General features: G+C 52.0%; 1 protein-coding gene across 1 annotated transcript in view; it reads left to right on the top strand.

Moving 5' to 3' along the window:
* HYDIN (HYDIN axonemal central pair apparatus protein) overlaps window positions 1-18989 on the top strand; it is a 172307-nt gene that overhangs the window by 122961 nt on the left and 30357 nt on the right. The window contains exons 31-52 of the mRNA XM_067302835.1: window positions 414-547; window positions 1602-1738; window positions 2359-2486; window positions 2603-2794; window positions 3197-3346; window positions 4529-4768; window positions 5052-5220; window positions 6217-6408; window positions 7168-7338; window positions 7944-8117; window positions 9205-9398; window positions 9745-9846; window positions 10192-10375; window positions 10901-11042; window positions 12371-12539; window positions 13336-13989; window positions 14736-14948; window positions 15742-15944; window positions 16174-16356; window positions 16697-16816; window positions 18193-18352; window positions 18447-18619. Coding sequence (XP_067158936.1) covers window positions 414-547; window positions 1602-1738; window positions 2359-2486; window positions 2603-2794; window positions 3197-3346; window positions 4529-4768; window positions 5052-5220; window positions 6217-6408; window positions 7168-7338; window positions 7944-8117; window positions 9205-9398; window positions 9745-9846; window positions 10192-10375; window positions 10901-11042; window positions 12371-12539; window positions 13336-13989; window positions 14736-14948; window positions 15742-15944; window positions 16174-16356; window positions 16697-16816; window positions 18193-18352; window positions 18447-18619 — 4184 coding nt within the window. The remainder of the gene's footprint in view (window positions 1-413; window positions 548-1601; window positions 1739-2358; window positions 2487-2602; window positions 2795-3196; window positions 3347-4528; window positions 4769-5051; window positions 5221-6216; window positions 6409-7167; window positions 7339-7943; window positions 8118-9204; window positions 9399-9744; window positions 9847-10191; window positions 10376-10900; window positions 11043-12370; window positions 12540-13335; window positions 13990-14735; window positions 14949-15741; window positions 15945-16173; window positions 16357-16696; window positions 16817-18192; window positions 18353-18446; window positions 18620-18989) is intronic.

Genomic DNA, 18989 nt, shown 5'->3' with positions numbered 1-18989 from the left:
TTTCCAGCCAGCAGCTTGACTCTGTTCTGGGACTGTGCTGTGGGTGTTTGTCTCCAGGAGGTGCCAGCTTTACTGGGGTTCTCTTTTAGTGAGAGCCTTTGTCCAGGCTGCTTTGGCACTGACTGGGGACACACGAATACTTGAAGCCCTGGAAGTTTCCTGGCCTGTTTCTGTGTTTGTCTGGCTGGATTAGCTTTCATCATAGTGACTGGGCAGGTGAAGATGCTGGAGTTCATTTCTCTTGAGATAAGGTCCTGGCTGAGGGAACAGGAGGTGCTGCAGGCATGTTGCAGTGAGAGCAGAGGACCCCTGTCACCAGTCTCAGCAAGAATGGGGTGGGATCTTCTTTCAGGGGCAAGCCTGTGCATTCAGAAGGACCGTCACTAACCAGACACTGTCTTTGCTTTCCTCAGTTTAACATGTGGCTGCTGATGGAAGTGGAGCGGGTGCTCATAGAGGAACATGCCCTGAAGCAGCAGGAAGCTTTTACCTCCTGTCCCACAGAGGACCCTGCCTTTCGCCAGCGTGCTCGTCAGAGGCTTGTCAAGTTAGTGGGGACTCCCGTACTCTACCTCCAGGTGCCTCTGGGGAATACCCAGTGATGCACCTCTGCTCCTGAGAGCTCCTTGTGTCTACAGAGCTGCCTGGAAATAGCTGGGGACTTCAGAAAGTGTCTGATCCTAAGGGCTTCAACATACTCCCCTGGGAGCTGCTGAGTGTCCTCACCTCCACAGTGCTACTCTTGAGCTTTTGGGGTGCTCAGCACATCATAGACGACAGGCTCTGTTCTTGGAGCTGTGGTGGGGTCCGGTGCAGACCATCAACCCCAACCAGACAGTGTGGGCACCATCACTGCTTACCAGCTGTGAAAGAGGCAACACAAGGCTGGTTTCTTTTTCCAACAGAGAAACAGACCACACTAAGCAAAAAGTGCTGGGAATCACGGAGATATTAGCTTGACAAGCCCTAAGCCAAGTAGCTTGGATGCTGGTGGGACTGCTGTTGGTCCTTCCCGCTATTGCTTCATGATGAGGCACGGGCATCTTCAGTAGGCTCCGGTTTGGAAGAAGTGGTTCTAAAACAGATGTTTTACATGCTTTCCTAAGTGGGACTGCTCTGGAAAAGGACCTTCCCATGGATCCTGTAGGTGTTGATTACTGTGTTTACAGGTGCTTGTTTGTGGAGAAATCTGGTTGCAGAGCAGAGCAGTTTTCCTCTAGGGGCGAATGATATCACAATGTACTGAAGCAGTTTCAGGCTTTGGCTGTGACCCAGGCTCAGCGAGTCTCAGACCGGTGGAGGTCCCCTGTATAGAAATGACTTAGCCACAATGGCTTTTCGTAGCACAGGAGCTGCGACCAGTATACGTGCCATTTTAGCCAAATTGCTTTTAAGGTCCCATTGCTAGCTGATAAAACCTAGGGCCTAGATTCCCAGTGACTTACCAAAGGCTTATTGCCAGGCATTCAGACCTTGGGTTTTACTGGCTAGAGCTGAGTTTTTACAGCAGTGAATATGGAAATATCCGCTTTATTTGCATCTTCCATTCACTTGGAAGTGTTGCCCAGCTGTGGTTCAAGGGCTCTGCTTATTCCTTTCAGAGCTCAGCTGCCCGAGTATATCCTGGATTTGGGCTACATCATTCTCGGTAACGCCCACACGCACATCGTGAGGATCACCAACACTGGCCAGTTCCCCGTGTCCTTCCAAGCAGATGGACGGGCCCTGCATGGCACAGGTAACGGTGCTGGGGAGACCTCACATGGCCTTGAAGGGGCCATTTCTGTCTGATGGATTGCTTAGGCCTGTGCTTGGGTTCAGAGTTCATAATATCATAGCACTTCTGTTCATCCTTTTGTAAGAAAACAGCGTGTGAGGTCATCTGTCATATCCAAATAGGCTTCCAAAACAGGCCTTCTGGTAAGGCTGCGGTACCATCCAACCATGACCCACTGGGACTGAGAGATGATCAGGTGCCAGAGGAAGGCGCCTCTAAGTTATTTACCAAGTAACACCACTGCATGAGGGAATCTCTGTTAGAAATCCTCCTTTTGGGAGGATCTGTGCATCCTTCCCCTGGGCCTGGGGTGCCTGGCGCAGGAGTTGCTGGTGCTCTTCAGCTAACCTGTTTCCTTTTTTCCCCTGTGGGCCTTGGACTGTGGCTGTGAAAAACCCATTCTCTTCGCACGGTAAAACATCAGGTGATAAGGGAGAAAAACCAAAGAGACAAAGGTCTCCTTCACAGAGCCTCTGGCCATCTTGTCCCTAGAGGCCAGGACCCCCCTCCAGCCTTAGAGTGTTTGTGATGCATTTCATGTTGGTCGTGTTCCTCAGCTGCTTTGCTTTCATCTGTGCAAGGTTTCAGCACCGAACTGCACCGCGTGAAGCACCTGCCGTTCTGTGAGACCAAAACGTTCGCAGTGCGCTTTGATCCACAAAGCGCCAACCTGCCCCTGGGACAGGTGAAAGCGCTCCTGCCCATCAAGGTACCGTAAGTTCCTTCGCCCTCCTGCACCCGCGCTGTATGTCAGGGTGGATGGCAGGTTGGGTACAGCAGCAGATCTCACCTGGGCTCTCAGCCAGCTTCTCTGTTGACCACTAGCTAACAGGAGGACCCACGTTTCACATATGCCTTTGTGCCACGGTGACTGTGCCATCCCTCTGCCTCTCCCATGACAGACTGGAGTTCTCCACTGTCCAGTGTGGGCAGTGTCAGGAAGAAACCATCCAGCTCCACAATCAGCATCAGATCGCCTGTAGATGGTTCATCAGTGTGAATGAGCACGTTAAGAAGGTAAAGCAAAGACGACGCATAACTTCTTGGTTGCATTTCCTTTGCCTCTCTTGCCTTTTCTGCCCCATCACTGCCTGAGCGCTTGGGCGAGATTTTGCGTGAGGAAGCGTTTTAGGATACAGAGCTCAGCTGGATTGCCTGGCCCCGTTTGCTGACTAATGCTTCACTCCTCTGCCATCTTCCCCCATTTTTATTTATCCGAGGACAGTACCTTCCAGTCTGCCTGGCTGGCCTGCGCTGTAACGTGTTCTGCTTCCAGTTGTAGGCAAGCAGTGGCTATGGTTGGTTTGAATGTGTGGGCTCTGAGCGCTGTTCCTGTGACAGTATTTCATAGCACTGCAGGAACTGAGGGTCTGTCCTTGCAGAGCAAGAAGGTCTCACAGCATGGATTTGTGTACTTAGGTGGACAAACGTTTGCCAGCGAGCCTGCGTCAGAAGCTGCGTGAGGACTTAAAGACCAAGACCTCTGTCTTTCGGGTGCTGCCCTCGTGTGGAAACCTCACTCCAGGACAGCGATGCAACGTGCGAGTGAGGTTTTCACCCTGCGAAGAGGTGAGGTTGGTGGGTGTCAGAGGAGAACAGGAAGGGCAGTGTGGTCATGAGAGCCCAGCACAGGCAGCAGGAGATGAGATCTGGGTCCACTGCTGTCATTGCTTCCACATGCGGCTTTGGGCAAATCAGTGTCACATACCCACTGTGCCTCAGTTTCCCCTGCTGCACTCTCTTCTGAGAAGTGCTTTGAAATCTCATTGGGGAACTGGCACAGAGAGCTGCAAGGCACTGCAGTTATGGCTACCTCTCGGTTCGTGTGGGGAAATCTGCCCCTTTCTCCTCCAGCCTTCCCCCTCGCCGTGGTGTGCCTGCAACGCACTTGTGCAAACCAGCTGGCACCCTTTCAGGTGATAACCCTGGAAGGGCTGGTCTGGGCCAGCCCTACTGCTGGTACTAGTAGACAAAACAGCATCCAGGCATGTTCCTGCAGACTCTACTGCAGTACAGTTATCTGTGCTGTTACCTTGCCAAAACAGTCCCTCTTGTCCTGGTCCAGGCCAGCTTACACTTTTCCAGGCAGTTTGGGAGTCAGCACAAGACAGGGACCATTCCCAAAAGACACTTTGTGTGTAGCCACCGTGGTATGGAAAGTTAAAGTGTGTGATAGTATGGACACAGGTACCACCACACCAGGGAACGGGTCCAGTAATGTTTCAATTACTAGTAGAGATGTAACCATTTTGTCTCTGGCTTTGATCTGAGCCAGGAGTAGAGTGGAAGATCCTTGTTTCTAGCCAGCGTGACCTCATCTGCCTGTATCTTACGGCTGATGTTTGCCTGATACAGCAGTGCCAACACTGTACCTAGGCAACACGCCTCTAGGGATGAGCTGAAGCAGCCCCTGAGCCCTTTGGGAGCTGAGCCCACCTCCCGAGGACCTTTCTCCTGGGTGCCACATTGTGCTCACTCTGGACTTGGTGAAATCATCTGATAGACCATTTTAGATCCATCTGTTACCCAAGCATCCAGCTACACTTCACACCAGGCTTGATCCCAGTTATGCAGAGCTGGCATGCAGATGCTGTTTGCTGCAGGTCACCCCCCACCATGCTATAAGGGAACATGTGTTTCCCATTCACCTCAGAGGAACCGATAACCCCTCTGGCATTGGGCAAGGGCTGGATTTGAAGCCCTGTTAGCTAGGACTTCATGGAGGAGCATTTTGCATTTCTCTCTTCCCAGAGGGCCTACAGCACCCATCTGACGGTTAACATTTGCAAGAGCAACCAGCACCCTGAGCTGCAGCTCTTAGGGCATGGTGTGGAGCCGCGACTGGAGTTCAACCCCCCAGTGCTCGAGCTGGGCCCACTGCTGCCGTACAGCAGCGGGGTGCAGGCCACTGTGGTGGTGAAGAACCCATGCGAGTTCCCCATCGAGTTCTACTCTTTGGACTTCGACCAGCAGTACCTCGCTGAGGAGCTGGTGAGAGGAGACACCGCACGCGTGGGCCCCCTTGGCTTCACAGTGCTCCAGCATTCCCAGGCTTGCACCAGGGAGACAGGAAGGTGGAGGCAGGCTCCAGGGTAAAGCCTGGTGGCCTTGCAGGGTCAGTCAGCTGTGCCAGTGGGACACAGAGGGGCGCGGATAGTCCATGTTGGTGAAAGGAAGGAAGGGGGAAGAAGATAGGTTGGTTGGGGGATCTCTCACGTGATGGAGATCAAGCAGCATGTCTTGTATCTGTGGCTTCTCTTCCTTGCATGTGCAGATCCTGCGGATGCTGAAGGACTACGATTGCCACAACACCTTACTGCTGCCGCCCCGTGCCCCAGGCGAGAAGCTGCCCCCGGAGGTGCTGGAGTACTATGAGGACCAAAAGAGGCTGCAGGATGAGCAGGCAAAGTCCAAGCCTGTGGAACCAGCTGGTCACGAGAATGGTGAGGGTGTGCGCCAGTCAGTGTGTCTCCAGTGAGGGAGCACTGACACACGTGGTGCTGGCTGTCCTGAACATGGCCACAGAGGGGAGTCCTGTCCACCTACCCTGAGTTCTCCGTGAGCTCCTTCTCCATGGAAGGCCCATGCTTTTAGCAGCAACCTGTTCCCCAGCCAAGCACTGGGGTATAGCTAGAAAATGGATCTGCAAGGCACTCGTGTGATGTACCCTCTGTATGAAGGTCTGAGTCTGTTTTTGAGCCTGTAGGCACTCAAGCAGAGAACCCTGGATTCACTTCATGTTGAGGAGAGACAAGTGTGGTACCTCACACTGCTGTGAGCCACAGGGCAATCCACGCTAGAAGCTTCTCTGCGTTTGCAGGTGGAGCATCACTTGGGGTGGTAGGGCAGCTTTGGCAGCTTGATTGCACACCACAAAAAGCAGCCAGGTGAAGAGATGCTACTAGCAAAAAAAGCGTTCTCTAACCCCACCAGGCAAGTGGTGCTAAACTCTACTGATGTCTCCAAGGCAGGCTTCTGTCTGCCTTCAAGCACTTGGACCTGATGGAAGAATTTCAGGGTGAAACTCAGTAGCTTGTAATATGCGTCCTACCAGCCCTGAGTGCCACCAGAGCAAGCTCATCTCTGCCTGCCATGGACTGGGAAAATAAATCCTGAAGGATCAGAATATCCCCTTGTGTCCTTCAGCCACAAAGAGTAGGATTGGATGAGTTCTTTGGCCAATTGTAGGACCAGGTGTAATATCACCAGCTGTCATATTTTATATCTGCTCATTCCTGGCAGCAAAAGCTGGGAACCAAAATTCTCCTAAGGGCAGAGACACCCAGCTGAGGCCTGGACAGGCTTCTGAGTGCCTTGGGAATCTCCCTGCTTGGGAAATTTTCCTCTTGCATGTGACAGTGCAAAGTGGCAAATGTCAAAGGGCAGCCTTGCCTGGCCATGCTCATCATTATCTTCCCTATCCCATTCTTTCTCCTCAGAAAACTCTGAAGACAGACAGTCTCTCTCAGATCAAGGAGGAAAGTACTCTGCTGGGGTTGTTCATACTGTCTCATCCCACACCTCCATCATTCCCTCCTCCTTTTTTGATGAAAACCAGTCCAACAGGGTGGAATTTAAATTGGAACATGAAAAAGAGGAGGATGAAGGTGTTGAGGAAGGACACAAGCCAGGTAATAACCCAGAGCTTTTCACCTGTTTCAAGTCCATTGTGGCAAAAGGACCTCAGTGGAGGACTTCAGTGTCATCTCCATCCCTTCAGTGCAGCCTTGCTTCTGTGTCATCTTTGCTCCTGTGGCCCTGAATGCTCTCTTACATATGAAGTCCATGTAGGATCCTGGGATCCTTTCAGTGGTCTCCTAAAAGCTCTTTGCAAATGCTGTTGATTGTAAAATAAAAGCACAGTCAGATCTCCTGGTCCTGAAGCATCTAGCTCTGAGGCAAAGGAACTCTGGAGGAGGAGAGCTGCTTTGTGCTGCAGACTCGCAGGTGGGCAGAAGTCCCCAGTGCCTGCCTGCCCTGACAGGAGAACCATTTGGCCCCCAAACAGAGCCTCTCCTTTGCGACTGCATAAAATGCCTGTTTCTGCATGTCCCCCACTTATTCAGAAGGTCTCTAGACAAAACTCACATGAGGACAATGCAACAGTTTGTAGAAAGAGATTTGGTCTAGTCCTTTTAGGTATTGTCAGGTGCCTTTTCTTTCCTCTCTTGGCCACCCCATTTACTACACTTCAACAGCCAGTGCAGGAATCTTTGACAGCGTTTAGGGCTGACCCTGATCTGTATAAGTCTAAGGAAAGGGCAGGGGGAGGTCCTGTGTGTGACGTGGGTTTTGGCAGAGTCTCCCCTCCCCAGGATCTGAGGGCATGGGAAAGATGGTCAGAATCACTGGTATGAAGGAGGCTCATTTTTACACCTGGTTCTCTGTAGCGGAGCATCAGCAAAAACACGCTGGCAGCAACGAGGACGTGGGAGAATTAGACAACAGCCCCGTCACAAGAGCCATTGCTCGCCACCTTGGCATCGATACCTCTCCAGAAGGTCGCGCGGCCCGAAACCGCAGAGGGATTGTCGTCATCATCCACGGGGCACCCCTGACAGGTGTGTGGGCTGCAGCCCTCAGCTGCGAGGAAGGGGACAGGGCAAGAGACGTCCTGGTGGGCCCTGACACTTGGTTGATAACCACTTTCAGCATGAAGTGAAGTAGACCACAGCTCTGCTAGTCCATTAAAAGGTCCCAGGCCTTTGTCTAGCCAGCGCAAGTGGCACAGCACATGTTGTGCCCTTACAGCTAAGCTCTCATTCCCCCAGACAGGGTGGCCGTATCCAAATTGCCTAGTGGGAGCAGTCCCTAGCCTGTACCAGCCCCCAAACCATGCCCAGGCATTGCCTGAGAAAGCGCCAACTGTCTGAGTGGTTTTGGGACAGGGCTTGAAACCAGGCCCTGGCCCAGGACTGAGGTAACCCCAAGTGATGAGGTCCTCAGGTGGCAGTAGCTGAACAGGAGTTGGAGATGGTCCCCCCATCTCTAGAGGACATTTCTAGCCACCTCCCTGTTGATTTCCCCTAAAGGAGCAATTGCTTTCCGACTGCCCTTGAAACTTTGAAATCCTCTTCTGGGGCCTCTCAGAGCATCTCTCCGAGGGTATGTATGTGAAAATGCCTCATGTGCAAGTGTCCCCCAAGCAATGTTCCTCTCTCTAAAGGAAAGACGTCAGCAGCGGTTGCCGTGTCTAAATACTACGGTGCTGCCTGCTTGTCCATCGACTTGGTGGTGACAGAAGCCATCTCTGAGAGGGCCAGTTTGGCAGGGCTCCATGCACGGGAGCTGTGTATCAGGGCTGCAGTAAGTCAGGCCCACAAGGACACAGAGGATGCTGGTAAGCCTTCAGCCCAGTGAAAAGCTGGGCCCAGAGCAGCACTTCAGAAACCCACCCCAATCATCCACTTTTTCCATTTTCTCCCCATAAGGAGAAGGGGCTTTTGACAGCTCCTGCCTGTTCTAGGGAACAGTGGTGCAGCATCTGCAGAAATGCAAAGCCATTTCATAAACTGTCTCTGGTAATTAAAGATCTCTCTTATTATAGGGGCTCATATAGGGGCACCTTTTTCTGCTCCTAATTTCATGCAGCACTTGGCATGTGTTCCTTTTCCTAAGAGCAATGAAGCACACCTATATTCTTCCCAGGGCTTTTTGTATTTCCTCAGGGCCGAAGCTAATCTGCTTCTCGTGGCCATCAGGCAGAAACGCTGCCCATTTTAACACGGAAGAAACCCCTCTGGAGTGGCTCATTAAGCACTAGGTGACCAACTTTGACTGGTTTCACAAACATCAGAGAAAACAAATAACAACCTCTCTGAGGAGTTTCAGATGAGGCACAAACAGTTTAATCAACTGCAAATCAACTCTTTTCCCCGTCTCCAGACATTTTCCGCAGTGCTTCTATATATGCTCTCAGGGCTGTGCGGCTCATGAGTCTTATGCTGTTTTCCGCATGAGTCTGGTGACTTTTAGTGAGCAGCTGGTGCTCTAAGCCCTGCAGGGTGAGGCCCTTTTCTCAGATCCCTGGCTAGCCAGTAAGGCTTATTTCCTTTTGATTTGCAGTTTCCAGGTAGGGACAGTGACCGCCTAACTGATAAACATGCGTGCATTCCCTCCGCATTGCTGTTTTCCTGCTCACGCTGGCTTTTGTAACTCTGATCTCATGGTTGAAAGAGCATTAAAAGTCTCTGGCTTTACAACTCAATATCCAGTGGTGTATTTCATCATGCTAAAAAATGGGAATCAGCCTGGGAGCTTCTTCTGGAAAGCTTCAGGGACTGTAATCTCTACCCCATCCCTGAGGCTGGCAGCCAGCTAGCGCCTGGCAGGCCTTCCTCCCACCAGGAGCAGGCGCTGAGGATGCACTCGCTGTGTCTCTGCAGCGCCCGTCTCCGGTCCCGCTAACTGCTCTGTCTCCTCCGCAGGTCAACACACAGATCTCTGCAGCTTGCCGCTCAGCGCAGAGACCAAGCGCAGCCCCGGCAACAGTCCGTGTGGCTCCGAGGGCAAAAACGGCCTGCAGCCCTCCGCTGCCCAAGGCCGGGGGAGCCTGGGAAGGGGCAAGGGGAAGACGGAGGGCCACACACCCCAGCCCCAGAAGCAGCACCAAATGGCTCAGGTTGGCTCACATGCAAAAAGGGATCCGTGCTGGTAAATCCATGGGATATTTCAATTGCGTTTGAACTGCGCTGAGAAGTGAAGGGGCTGTTAAGAGTGGCGGCAGCCCCCAGCCTGAGCGCCCTCTGTTCACGTTCGCCCAGGGATGTGCCCTCCAGGGTTGTCACCTGGAGCTGCTGGCATGCAGCTTTGTCTCTAGAAGGTCTCTCACTAGCGAGAGAGACCAGCTCCAAGGCCAGAAGACTCAGCAGTTGGGATTGCTTGGGGTTCTCAGAATTGTTTTATTTTTCTTGTGATGATAAGCGTTGCAGGCCTCACCCAGCCCCATCCCCTGCCTTCCTATGCAGCAATGTATGACCGCCAATGCCAATGTAGCGGGAGAGACGGCTGCTAGGACCTGCGTGCTTCCCGAGGACCTGCTGGTGACCATCCTCTCGGAGAGGATGCAGGTATGGCAGGTCTCACCTGGTCTGCCGTCTAAGTCAGGGGGGTTGGGATAAAAATGTTCCTACTATAGAGAGACAAGGCGGGACAGCGAGGCAGAGAGAGAAGAGATCTGTATTCACTGACGGTGGGAGTCCTGGGCTGGGTGCAGGGACCCTTGGGCAAAGGGCCCTGAGTCATGCTGCACAGATGCTCAGACTGCGCAGTAAGTTGGCAGCATGCAGGGGAAGGTCAGAGCTGGAACACCTGGGACGATGGCTGATGTCCTTTGATGTTTGGTTTTGTTTGCTAGCTGAAAGCTGCAAACACACTATTGTGGACTTTCTCTTCCTTTTTGACCTAATTCACAGCTGAGTGACTGCTACCAGGGAGTGGTGTTTGATGGCCTGGAGACCGTCTTTGCGCACAACATGCCTTCTGCTCTCCTTTGCCTACTCAGAGCTATCAACAATCGACCTCACATCTATTTTGTGAACCTGTTCCGGGATTATGCTACTATGAAAGCCAGGGAGAAGGACAAAAAAGAGCAGGAAGGTGAGATTCTTCATCTCAGTACCTCTCAAATGTTCTCTTTCAAGCCCTTAACCTTATTCATATGTCTATCTGGACATTACCAGTAGAAGTCATAAGAAACTTTCTGCCTCAGTGTAGCCAGTCTTCAGTGGCTGCTTAAAATACAGCTTCACAGTGTGCAAAATGCTTTAGATCTGAGGCTGTAAGACTTATCTCATAGTCTCTAATTTTAAAGCTTGGGCACAAGTGCAAACTGTCATGGCTTAATACCTAGCTGCAGGCCAGCTGTGCCGTGGTGCTGGTCTGGGTGAGCCCACAGAGCAAGGCAGAGTCCCATGGTCTCCAGGGTTCTGTACATGAGCCAGGCAAGGCACAGGAACCTGCTGACTGACAATAGCTTGGGGGATTACCAAACTTTGGGTTCAGTAACCAGAGCAGGGCTATGGGTGGATGACGAGCTGGGGCTGGACAGGAGTTGTGAATCCTCAGCCAACGGTAAGCTCCAGCTGCAGTTGCTAATGATTTCTCCTCTGGTCTGTGCTGAAGAACGGGAGCAGAAGGAAGCTGCCCTGAGGGAGAAGGCCTGTCTCCAGGAGATGGATGAGGAAGCATATGATGCCCTCACCGAGGAGCAGAAAAGTCAGTTTGATAACGAGCTGCGACAAGTCCTGCGTGAGAGGAAAAAGAGGTCTGTGACCCTTCCGTGGGCAGCATCCCAGCTCCTGTCTCTGCACAGGAGCCCAAGCATAGGCCTGCTCCTCTCTTCCCTTCCCTGTGCCATGCTGGATACAGCCAGTTTGCCAGAGACCTTGGGTGGACTCAGAGGGAATATGGAGGGAAGGCCAAAAGCCTCTCTCACAGATGGCACGAGGAAGGTCTGTTCCTGACAGAGGAAAGAGTTTCCTCCAGTGAGATGTGAAGCATCTTCTCTCTGATTTAGCCAAGAGCCCTCTGCCTTAGACACTGGCTTCAGAGAGCTGGGCACTGTGCTTACCTTGCCGCTGAACTAATAGGCATCTCTAAGTCAACTGTGTTGACTCCCCACCTCTCCTTCTTCCCTTAACAAAAAGGATCATGGTATGAATCCCTGTGAGGCACCACTGTGCTGGGTTGGTTTGGATACCAGTCCTGCCATAGATTAAGTCCTTGCAATATTGGTCTCATGGGGTTGTCCTTAGCGAGTGACACCAGCCATAAAACATACTTGTAGCTGAAGGTGAGCATCGGAGAGGCTCTCATTCAGCAAAGCAGCCATATGCAGGAGGGTGTATATGATAAGTGTAAGCCTGTACTGTTCCCCTGAATTGTTCCTCCTCACTGAAATTAGGGGGAACATAGGGACCTGCTTACACGAACATCTGTTTCAGCACTTCTTTCAGTCAAAGCGGAAGTTTGCTTCCCTGGGAAGAGATCACTAGGGCTGCTTCAAATTGCCATGACTTCCAGGACAGAGAGCACAAGCTTTCAGCGTTAACAGCTGAGTTCTGGCAGGAAACCTGGTTGTTCAGAGCCTGTTTTGCATGACTGTAATAAATCAGAAAACAAAGGCTGAAGTGATATGATTATTTTCACTAAGGAGCAGGTTATGCCCAAGGAGGAGGGCTGGATAAACCAAATATGTATTGGTGCCGGGATAAGTACGTGTTAGTGGTTTGTGAGTTGATTTAAGACTGGGAATCAAGAGAGGGCTTCAGCCAGCAGCCCAGATGGTGAATCAGTCTTTGGCAGTGCACTGGAGGTGTCCAGGTGGACCTGCACAACCTTATCAGAGGACCTGCAAGATTTAGAGCTTATGACAGCAAGCCTGCAATTTGCTGACCCCAGAGATCCCTTCCCACCTTTCCTCAGTTTTGGTGTACACAACCTCCCCAGGTTGTGGGAAGTCCATTGAGGTGATCTAACAGTTCTGCCTGGCTGCAGGGTCAATGAATGAAGCCCACAACCAGTTGGGATTCGAGCGAGTCCAGATTTCCCAGTGGTGGCTCTCAGGGATGTTTTCTGCTTGACTTGCTGAAGGGAGATGGAGAGGCTGGCTCGAGAGCTTGAAGAAAAGAAGCACCAGCAGGAACTCGAATGTCTAAAGAAGGAAGAAGAGCTGAAGAAGAAGGCTAAGCGGTGGAAGAAAGATCTTGGAAAGGAAAAAGACGTTGCCTCGGGGAGGAAAAGACAGTTTGAAGTCAGGCAGGTGGGTGGTTATGTTTATAGAGATGAGTAACAGTCCTTGGGACCTCATGACTGAGTTGCCTCGTTCCACAAAAAGCCAGCAGCCCAGTCCCTTGCAAGCAGTCACACGCAGTGGTTGGCCCAGGGACGGCTACCTGGCAGTGAGTAAGATGTGGGACTGCAGAGGAACAGCAGCTGGTGTTTGTGCTGCTTCTTCACAGGAGGTGTTATCCCTCAGGTTTGTAGGACAGCTGCTTTTCTGGGATCATGCTGGCTTTGAGTCACGGCTGCACGTGATTCTGTACATTCATTATCAAGCCCTGGATAGTTTTAGTCCCAGCAAGTTAGTCAGCCTTTTTCCCCGCTCCACATCCAAGTGGCTTACATCCCTGGGACATGATCCGTCTGGGACATGGGGTTTGTTTCCTATGGGTCTGTCAGAAGATACTGCCAGGCCTGAGTGTTTGTTAGCAACTAGACTTCCCAAAGTGTCAGCCAGCCACAGGGATGCTCAGCACTCCAGAAATGAGCCCAGAGGACTGCCTAGGAAAAAGGAGTTGTCTTAAGTTCCCTGTTTGGTTTGGGAAAACTCTTCTGTTTTTCAGCTGGTTTGAAGGACTCCTCATCAGTCTGGCTGGCAGGAAAGTTTGGTTTCAGCTGAGCTAAACTGGACTGCGTTCTGAATCAGGATGTGTTGAGCATATAGCACAGTCCTCACCTGAGGCTCTGGGACACTACAGCAGAGATCATCACCATCCCACAGAGTCTGAGTTAGTGCTCTGAAATGCTCACTTTCTTTCCCCCCTCCTCCTTCCCAGGGTATGAACACCTCCACCAGCAGTCGCTCCGATACCAAGCTGAACGAAGGGGACGACAGGAAGGGGTCTGCAGAGGAGCACTCAGACTCTGTTTCAGGTGACAAGGAAGATAAGAAAAAGCGGAACAAGACTGGCCTGCCAGATGCCTGCCCAGTGGTGGCTGTGTCGCCCGCAGACCCAGAACAGGACAGAACCGAAAAAGAGGCTCTGAATGACATTGAGAAGAGCTTGGCCCTGAGGTTTAAGCTCTACGAGGCCTCACAGAAGGGCATCGCTCATATTTTGTCATTCTGGGACCGAGTTCAGGGTATCCTGCTTTCCCCTCTGGACCAAGAGGAGGTCCAGCCTGAAGCAGAAGAGCAGCGCCAGTCTTCATCCAGCTGCAGCAGTCAGAAGGACAGAGAGAGGAAGCGACTGGAGAAGGAACGCCTGGAGAAGGAGCACCTGGAGAAAGAACACCTGGAGAAGGAGCACCTGGAAAAACTGAAGGCCCTTGAGGACTCCAAGTTATCTGAGCAGGAAAAGGAAGGTGCAGAAGGGGCAGGCAAAGACCAGGATGCCAGAGTGCCCTGCTTGGACATCCAGGTGCTGAGCTCAGAAGATGCCAGTGGGAAGAGGATCCTGGAGAGTGGCAAGCTGCCAGATGTAGAGCAGGTAAAGCCCTGAGGGGTTTGGGTGTTGAGCCGGCCATGGTCTGGGCTCTGGTGCATCATCTCCTGGCAGGTGACAATGGCACAGAGCTTTGTCCAGGCTGCTGACCATCTTCCACAAGGGCTCTGCAGCAGCCATGTGACTGGGCAGTTCTCAGCAACCCCAGAGGGGCAGAAAGAGAGAGCTTGTTGCCCTGTGTGGCTGAGAACATGGCATATAAGCAGTCTTCTTGCTTCATCTCCCTGTGTAAAATGGTGACTGGCTTGGCACAGAGAGATGAGGAAGCTAACCCAGATGGGACAGGGCCTTGAACCGCTCAGGTGAGTGAGAAGTGATATTCTTTATCGCCATCGCAGTCCTTGCTCTTCCCCTTTTGTTCCCCACTTCCTCATATGCCTCTTCACTTGCTCTGCATTCCTTCTGCCTTTACTCATGTCCCGCACTCTCTGTTCAAGCGTCCTGCCTGTTCCTCCCCCACAGGCTTTCCTGGTTGAGGAATCAATAGAAATGGTCTCAGGGCAGGGCAAGTCACGGTTGTTGGTCCTTACAGTTGTGTTACTCAGGGTGAGATTTCTCTCTAGGTCCCACTGGCAGGTCCTGGCACCGCTCTGGAACCTGTCCACCTCACTAGGCATCAAAAAGCACTGTACTCCATTTAAAAAAATGTCCCCAGCAGCTCAGTGCCTTGAGGAAGGAGCAGGAGGATGATGGTGACTGACGTATGAATGGGGTTTTCTCTTATGCTTTAGATCCTGGATAGCCTGGGACTGGGTCCCTCAGGACCTCCCATTCCTCCTACTGCTTTTTACTCTGTGATCCGCTACCCAGAGAAGCGGACGGCCCCGGCGGCGGGCGAAGTCCTCCAGCACTTTGTCTTTGTTGCACCAGAAGGTGCGACTGCAGAAGAAGAAAAGAAGGATACAGAGAGTCTCATGGATGCCCTCGTCACACCTGCAGCGAAGGTAGCAGGATGAGGGCTGGGCTGGAGGGGGGCATGGAGGGACAGGTGAGATTCAGAAGAAGATGAGTGGTGGAAGAATGACCAGGCCCCATGCCTGCCAGGATCCAGGCCAGCATCAGCATGGCCTGATTCAACTGGAAGAGCTTCGTTTTCAGGGAGGATATAGGCCTTGGCATGACCAGAAACCCCCCATGTGTAGCTGCTGGCTATAGGCTTTTGTGGCTGCCCAGTTCGAGGACAGTTATTGCAGCTTCACAGGGACACGGGCTGGGTGCCCAACTGCCCAAAATGGCTAGCTGAGTTCCCCCCTTCCCCGCAGCCCTGTTGTCACCCTCTGCCCAAGAACCGCAGCTCTGTTTGAGACATAGGGCCATTCTGTAAAAGAAGAAAAAACTCACCTAAACCCGCTCTCAGCTTCGCTTTTCAAAACTGCTGTGGTTTAGCTGAGTTTCTCAGAGTCAGCTCACAACGGTGGGGGTGGATTGGAAAGGGAAGAAAAGCAAAATAACATTCAAATCACTTCAAGAATAATGAACAGGAAGCCTGTGGCTCTACACTGAGTTTTGTGGCCAAGGAGAGGTTTTGGGCAAGGAAAGATTTTTCCTAGGCAGAACCAAGTCTGATGAGGAAGGACAAAGAACTGAGCAGAAGACAGGAAACCAGTGTGGAGTAGAGCCTGGTTGTTTATTCTCTCTCCTGTTTGTTAACAAACTTGCACCTTCCTCTCCAGGATGGAGGTATTTTGGGGCTGGTGTCACTTCTCTATCCCCTTTCTTTCCCTCTGTGGTGCTAAGGTGCCAGAGGAGCGGGTCACCCCCACCAGAGGAAGGGCGAGGAAGGAGAAAGCGGAGGGCAGCCGGGAGTCTTCGAGGGAGAAGCGCAGCACCAGCCGGGGCAAGAGAGGCCTGCAGGGACCGGCGTCAGGAGTGCTGACACGTCACGCTGATGCAGACCAAAGCAACGTCAGCAGGGACTCGTCCCTGGGGAAAATCGTTAGGTGAGCTGTGAGAGCAGAGGGAGGAAATGGTTCCTACGGCTGTCCCACCTGGTCCAGGTTGCCCCAGCTCAGGGGGAGCCTCCTCCAGTCCCTCTGCAGCGGGCTGCTCCTGCCCAGCCACTCACTCGGACGCTAGGACAGCAGGATGAGCGGATGCCCAGGCCAGGGACTGGTGCACCTGCAATCCTCCTCCTCAACAAGGTCTGAAATTTCCTCTTTAAACTGCCAGACTGACCAACTTCCGGTGGATCGTGCCGGCCCACGGGGAGGTTGTCCTGAAGATACATTTCAGCTCCATCGTGCCAGGCCAATTTGATCAGACGTTTAACTTTGAGGTCCTGGGGACGCGCCGACTGTACCAGCTGTTCTGCAGGGGCACGTGCGTGTATCCCACCATCTGCCAGGACCCCCGGTAAGACCTGCCTGCCTGCACGGCCTCCCTCAGACAGATCCTCCCGAACTCACAGCCTGGGGTGCACCTTGCAGCTCAGCTACCACCTTCCCCACCACGTTACATCTCCCCTGAGACCCTCTGGCCTGCCCGTTCCCAGAGACAGGCCCATCTGGCCTGACGCCTTATGCTGGGAAGGCCGGAAGCAGCAGTTTGGGCAGTGTGTGCTGCCTGAGCAGCCGAGCATCTCTTCCCACGCTTGGAGCTCAGCCAATATTAGGGGACGGGGTTATGGCCTTCTGACCAGGTTTTTGACCTACAGCATCTCTGTAGCTGTTCCTCCACCATTTTCTCTTCCTAGGGTGGTGTTTCCTCACCGGAGGAAGAGCAAGGCACACGATGACATCATCTTCAAGCAGTATGTCATGGACACGGGTGTATTCCACTTTGGGCCGCTGCTCTGCGGGAAGTCAAGACAGTGGTACGTGCCCCCCCAGCCGACTAGTGAGCAGCCCAATGTGTGACCTGCTCAGAGTGAGCTTTGGGGATCACCAGGGCCTGGGTGGTGGTGGATACATTTGGAGAGAGGCTGTTCCAGTGGCAGAATTTGGGGTGGCCTCAGGAAGGGACTTGGAGATAACAGAGAAGGGCCACAGATATATGAACTTTAGCAAATAGCAGGCACACATGTCTTGGAGGAGCTGGGGAGCGATGGAGCTGATGTTCCTACCTGGTGGGGTGCCTCAGGGGCCAGAGCACCATGCTGCGACCTGCAAGGTTTGTTTGGGTCCCAACTCCGCTTCCAGCATAATTAGTTGGAGCAACTTGTGTCCTCCCTCCATGTCTCACTTCCCCACTTAGGAAATGCAATTTATGGTGCTTTTTTAAACTGTTTTGAGGTCTACTGATAGATTGAAGTAGCAATTATTCTGCTGATGTTTATTATAAATCATCGAATAATCTCTAATATTAGTGAGACTTTATGTTTTGGCCTGCCAATGTGTGTGTGTGACCTGCAGAGCAATAAAAATGGGATTTACATTTCCCTGATCCTTACTGCTGGATAAAGTCTGCCTAAAAAAGTTGTCATTGTAGCTGCTGGCCTATTTCTATTTTTAACTTTACTGTTTTTTAGTATTAGAAGAGAAGTTCTTGTCTTCCTGAGAGCCCTGGAGAGCTAGTGGTATTTTGACAGTCCAAGGAAATGAAATCAAAACCGTTTAAAAACAAAAGAGAATCTCTAGCCAGGCTGATGAATGGTCTTGGGCTTCTGTTTGCTTTTTTAACCATTTAGCTCCAAATACTATTTTACACTTTAGAAAACGGACATTGTTAAATTCAGCTTTCCTCCTGGGAATTCATCCTTTCTATTTCTTCCCCTAAGATTTTGAGAAAACCCTTGAAACATAAGGGTTGACTTTTCTGAAGCAGAAAAGGTGCACTATTTTTAAAAGCTCTTTTCAAAAGCATTTCTTTATACCCTGCAGGGAAGGAAACCAAACAAAAAGAGAGGGAAAAAAAAAACATGTGCCCGACTTATTTTTATTTTCCAGTCACCTCTGAATTTATATTTTGCAAAACGCTCTTTCTTTAAGTGGCCTGTGTCATGCTTCTGAGATAAAGGTACCTGGTAGTGGTGCAGACCTTGAAGTAATGGAAGAGGGTGCAGCACACAGAGACGGCACAACGTGCCCCTGAAAGTGCTCCTTTTTCTTAGCCTGCTTGTTAGACCATGGTCTTCCTGGTGAGACTATTCAGAGCAGCCTCCTGCTGCCAAGGCATGGTGCTTGCCCCAATGTGTGGGGAAGGCAACGGTCCGAGGGTCTCTGCTGCAGCCCTTTCTCCTCTTGTGGGCAGGTACAAGGCGCTTCGCTATCCCAGTAACTGTGAGAAGATAACCATCCTCAACATCACCCCCTTGGAAGCAGAGGTGCATTTCTTCTTGGAGCACGATGCCAACGCAGACACGTTCCTCTTCGAGCCTCCCAGGATGACACTGAAAGCTAATGAGAAGCAGGTAGGAGAGGGCAGATAAGGCAGCTGTGCCTGGCAGCCGTTCCTCCCACTCACTGAATGCATTTCTGTATTTCTCTTTGCGGGGACTGGGCCAGGAGCTGACCATTTGGGCATACCCCACTTTCTCTGGCATTGTGGAAGACAACCTTGTCTGCTGTATTAAGGACAACCCCGAGCCGGTGGTCTTCCGCCTGTGCTGCCACGGAGTAAGGCTGGAGCTGGGACTCAACTGCAAACAGCTGCATTTTGACAAACTGCTTCTGCACAGGTCGGTCATCCCATGTGCCGCTGTGCCTAGGACGAGAGCAGTCGGCAAGCTCCTCTTTAGTTTCTCTTCCTACCTGTGTGGCCGCTTGGGTTGGAGGCTGCACTGACATCCCTCCTCCTCCAGCTCTTCCCAGTCCCTTGCTAACCATTCCTCATTGAGGCCTGGATATGCCACGATGGCTGCTGGCTCTGTACCCCCCAGAAACACTGTGAGATGGGCGTCCTTGTCCACACCAGAGCCGCACGTGCTCCAGTGCTCGCATCAGTTCGTTCCAGCTAGACGAGCTGGAGAAATCTTTCATCCGTGTGCTGTGACAGGATCTGAGCCATCCTGTCCCACAGCTACTTCAGAGTCACTCTGTTTCCCAGGG

This window comes from Apteryx mantelli, chromosome 10 (genome assembly GCF_036417845.1).
Source record: "Apteryx mantelli isolate bAptMan1 chromosome 10, bAptMan1.hap1, whole genome shotgun sequence".
NCBI classification, from domain to species: Eukaryota; Metazoa; Chordata; class Aves; order Apterygiformes; family Apterygidae; genus Apteryx; species Apteryx mantelli.
The sequence above is the reverse complement of the archived record's forward strand: the minus strand, read 5'-3'. Positions and strand labels throughout refer to the sequence as shown.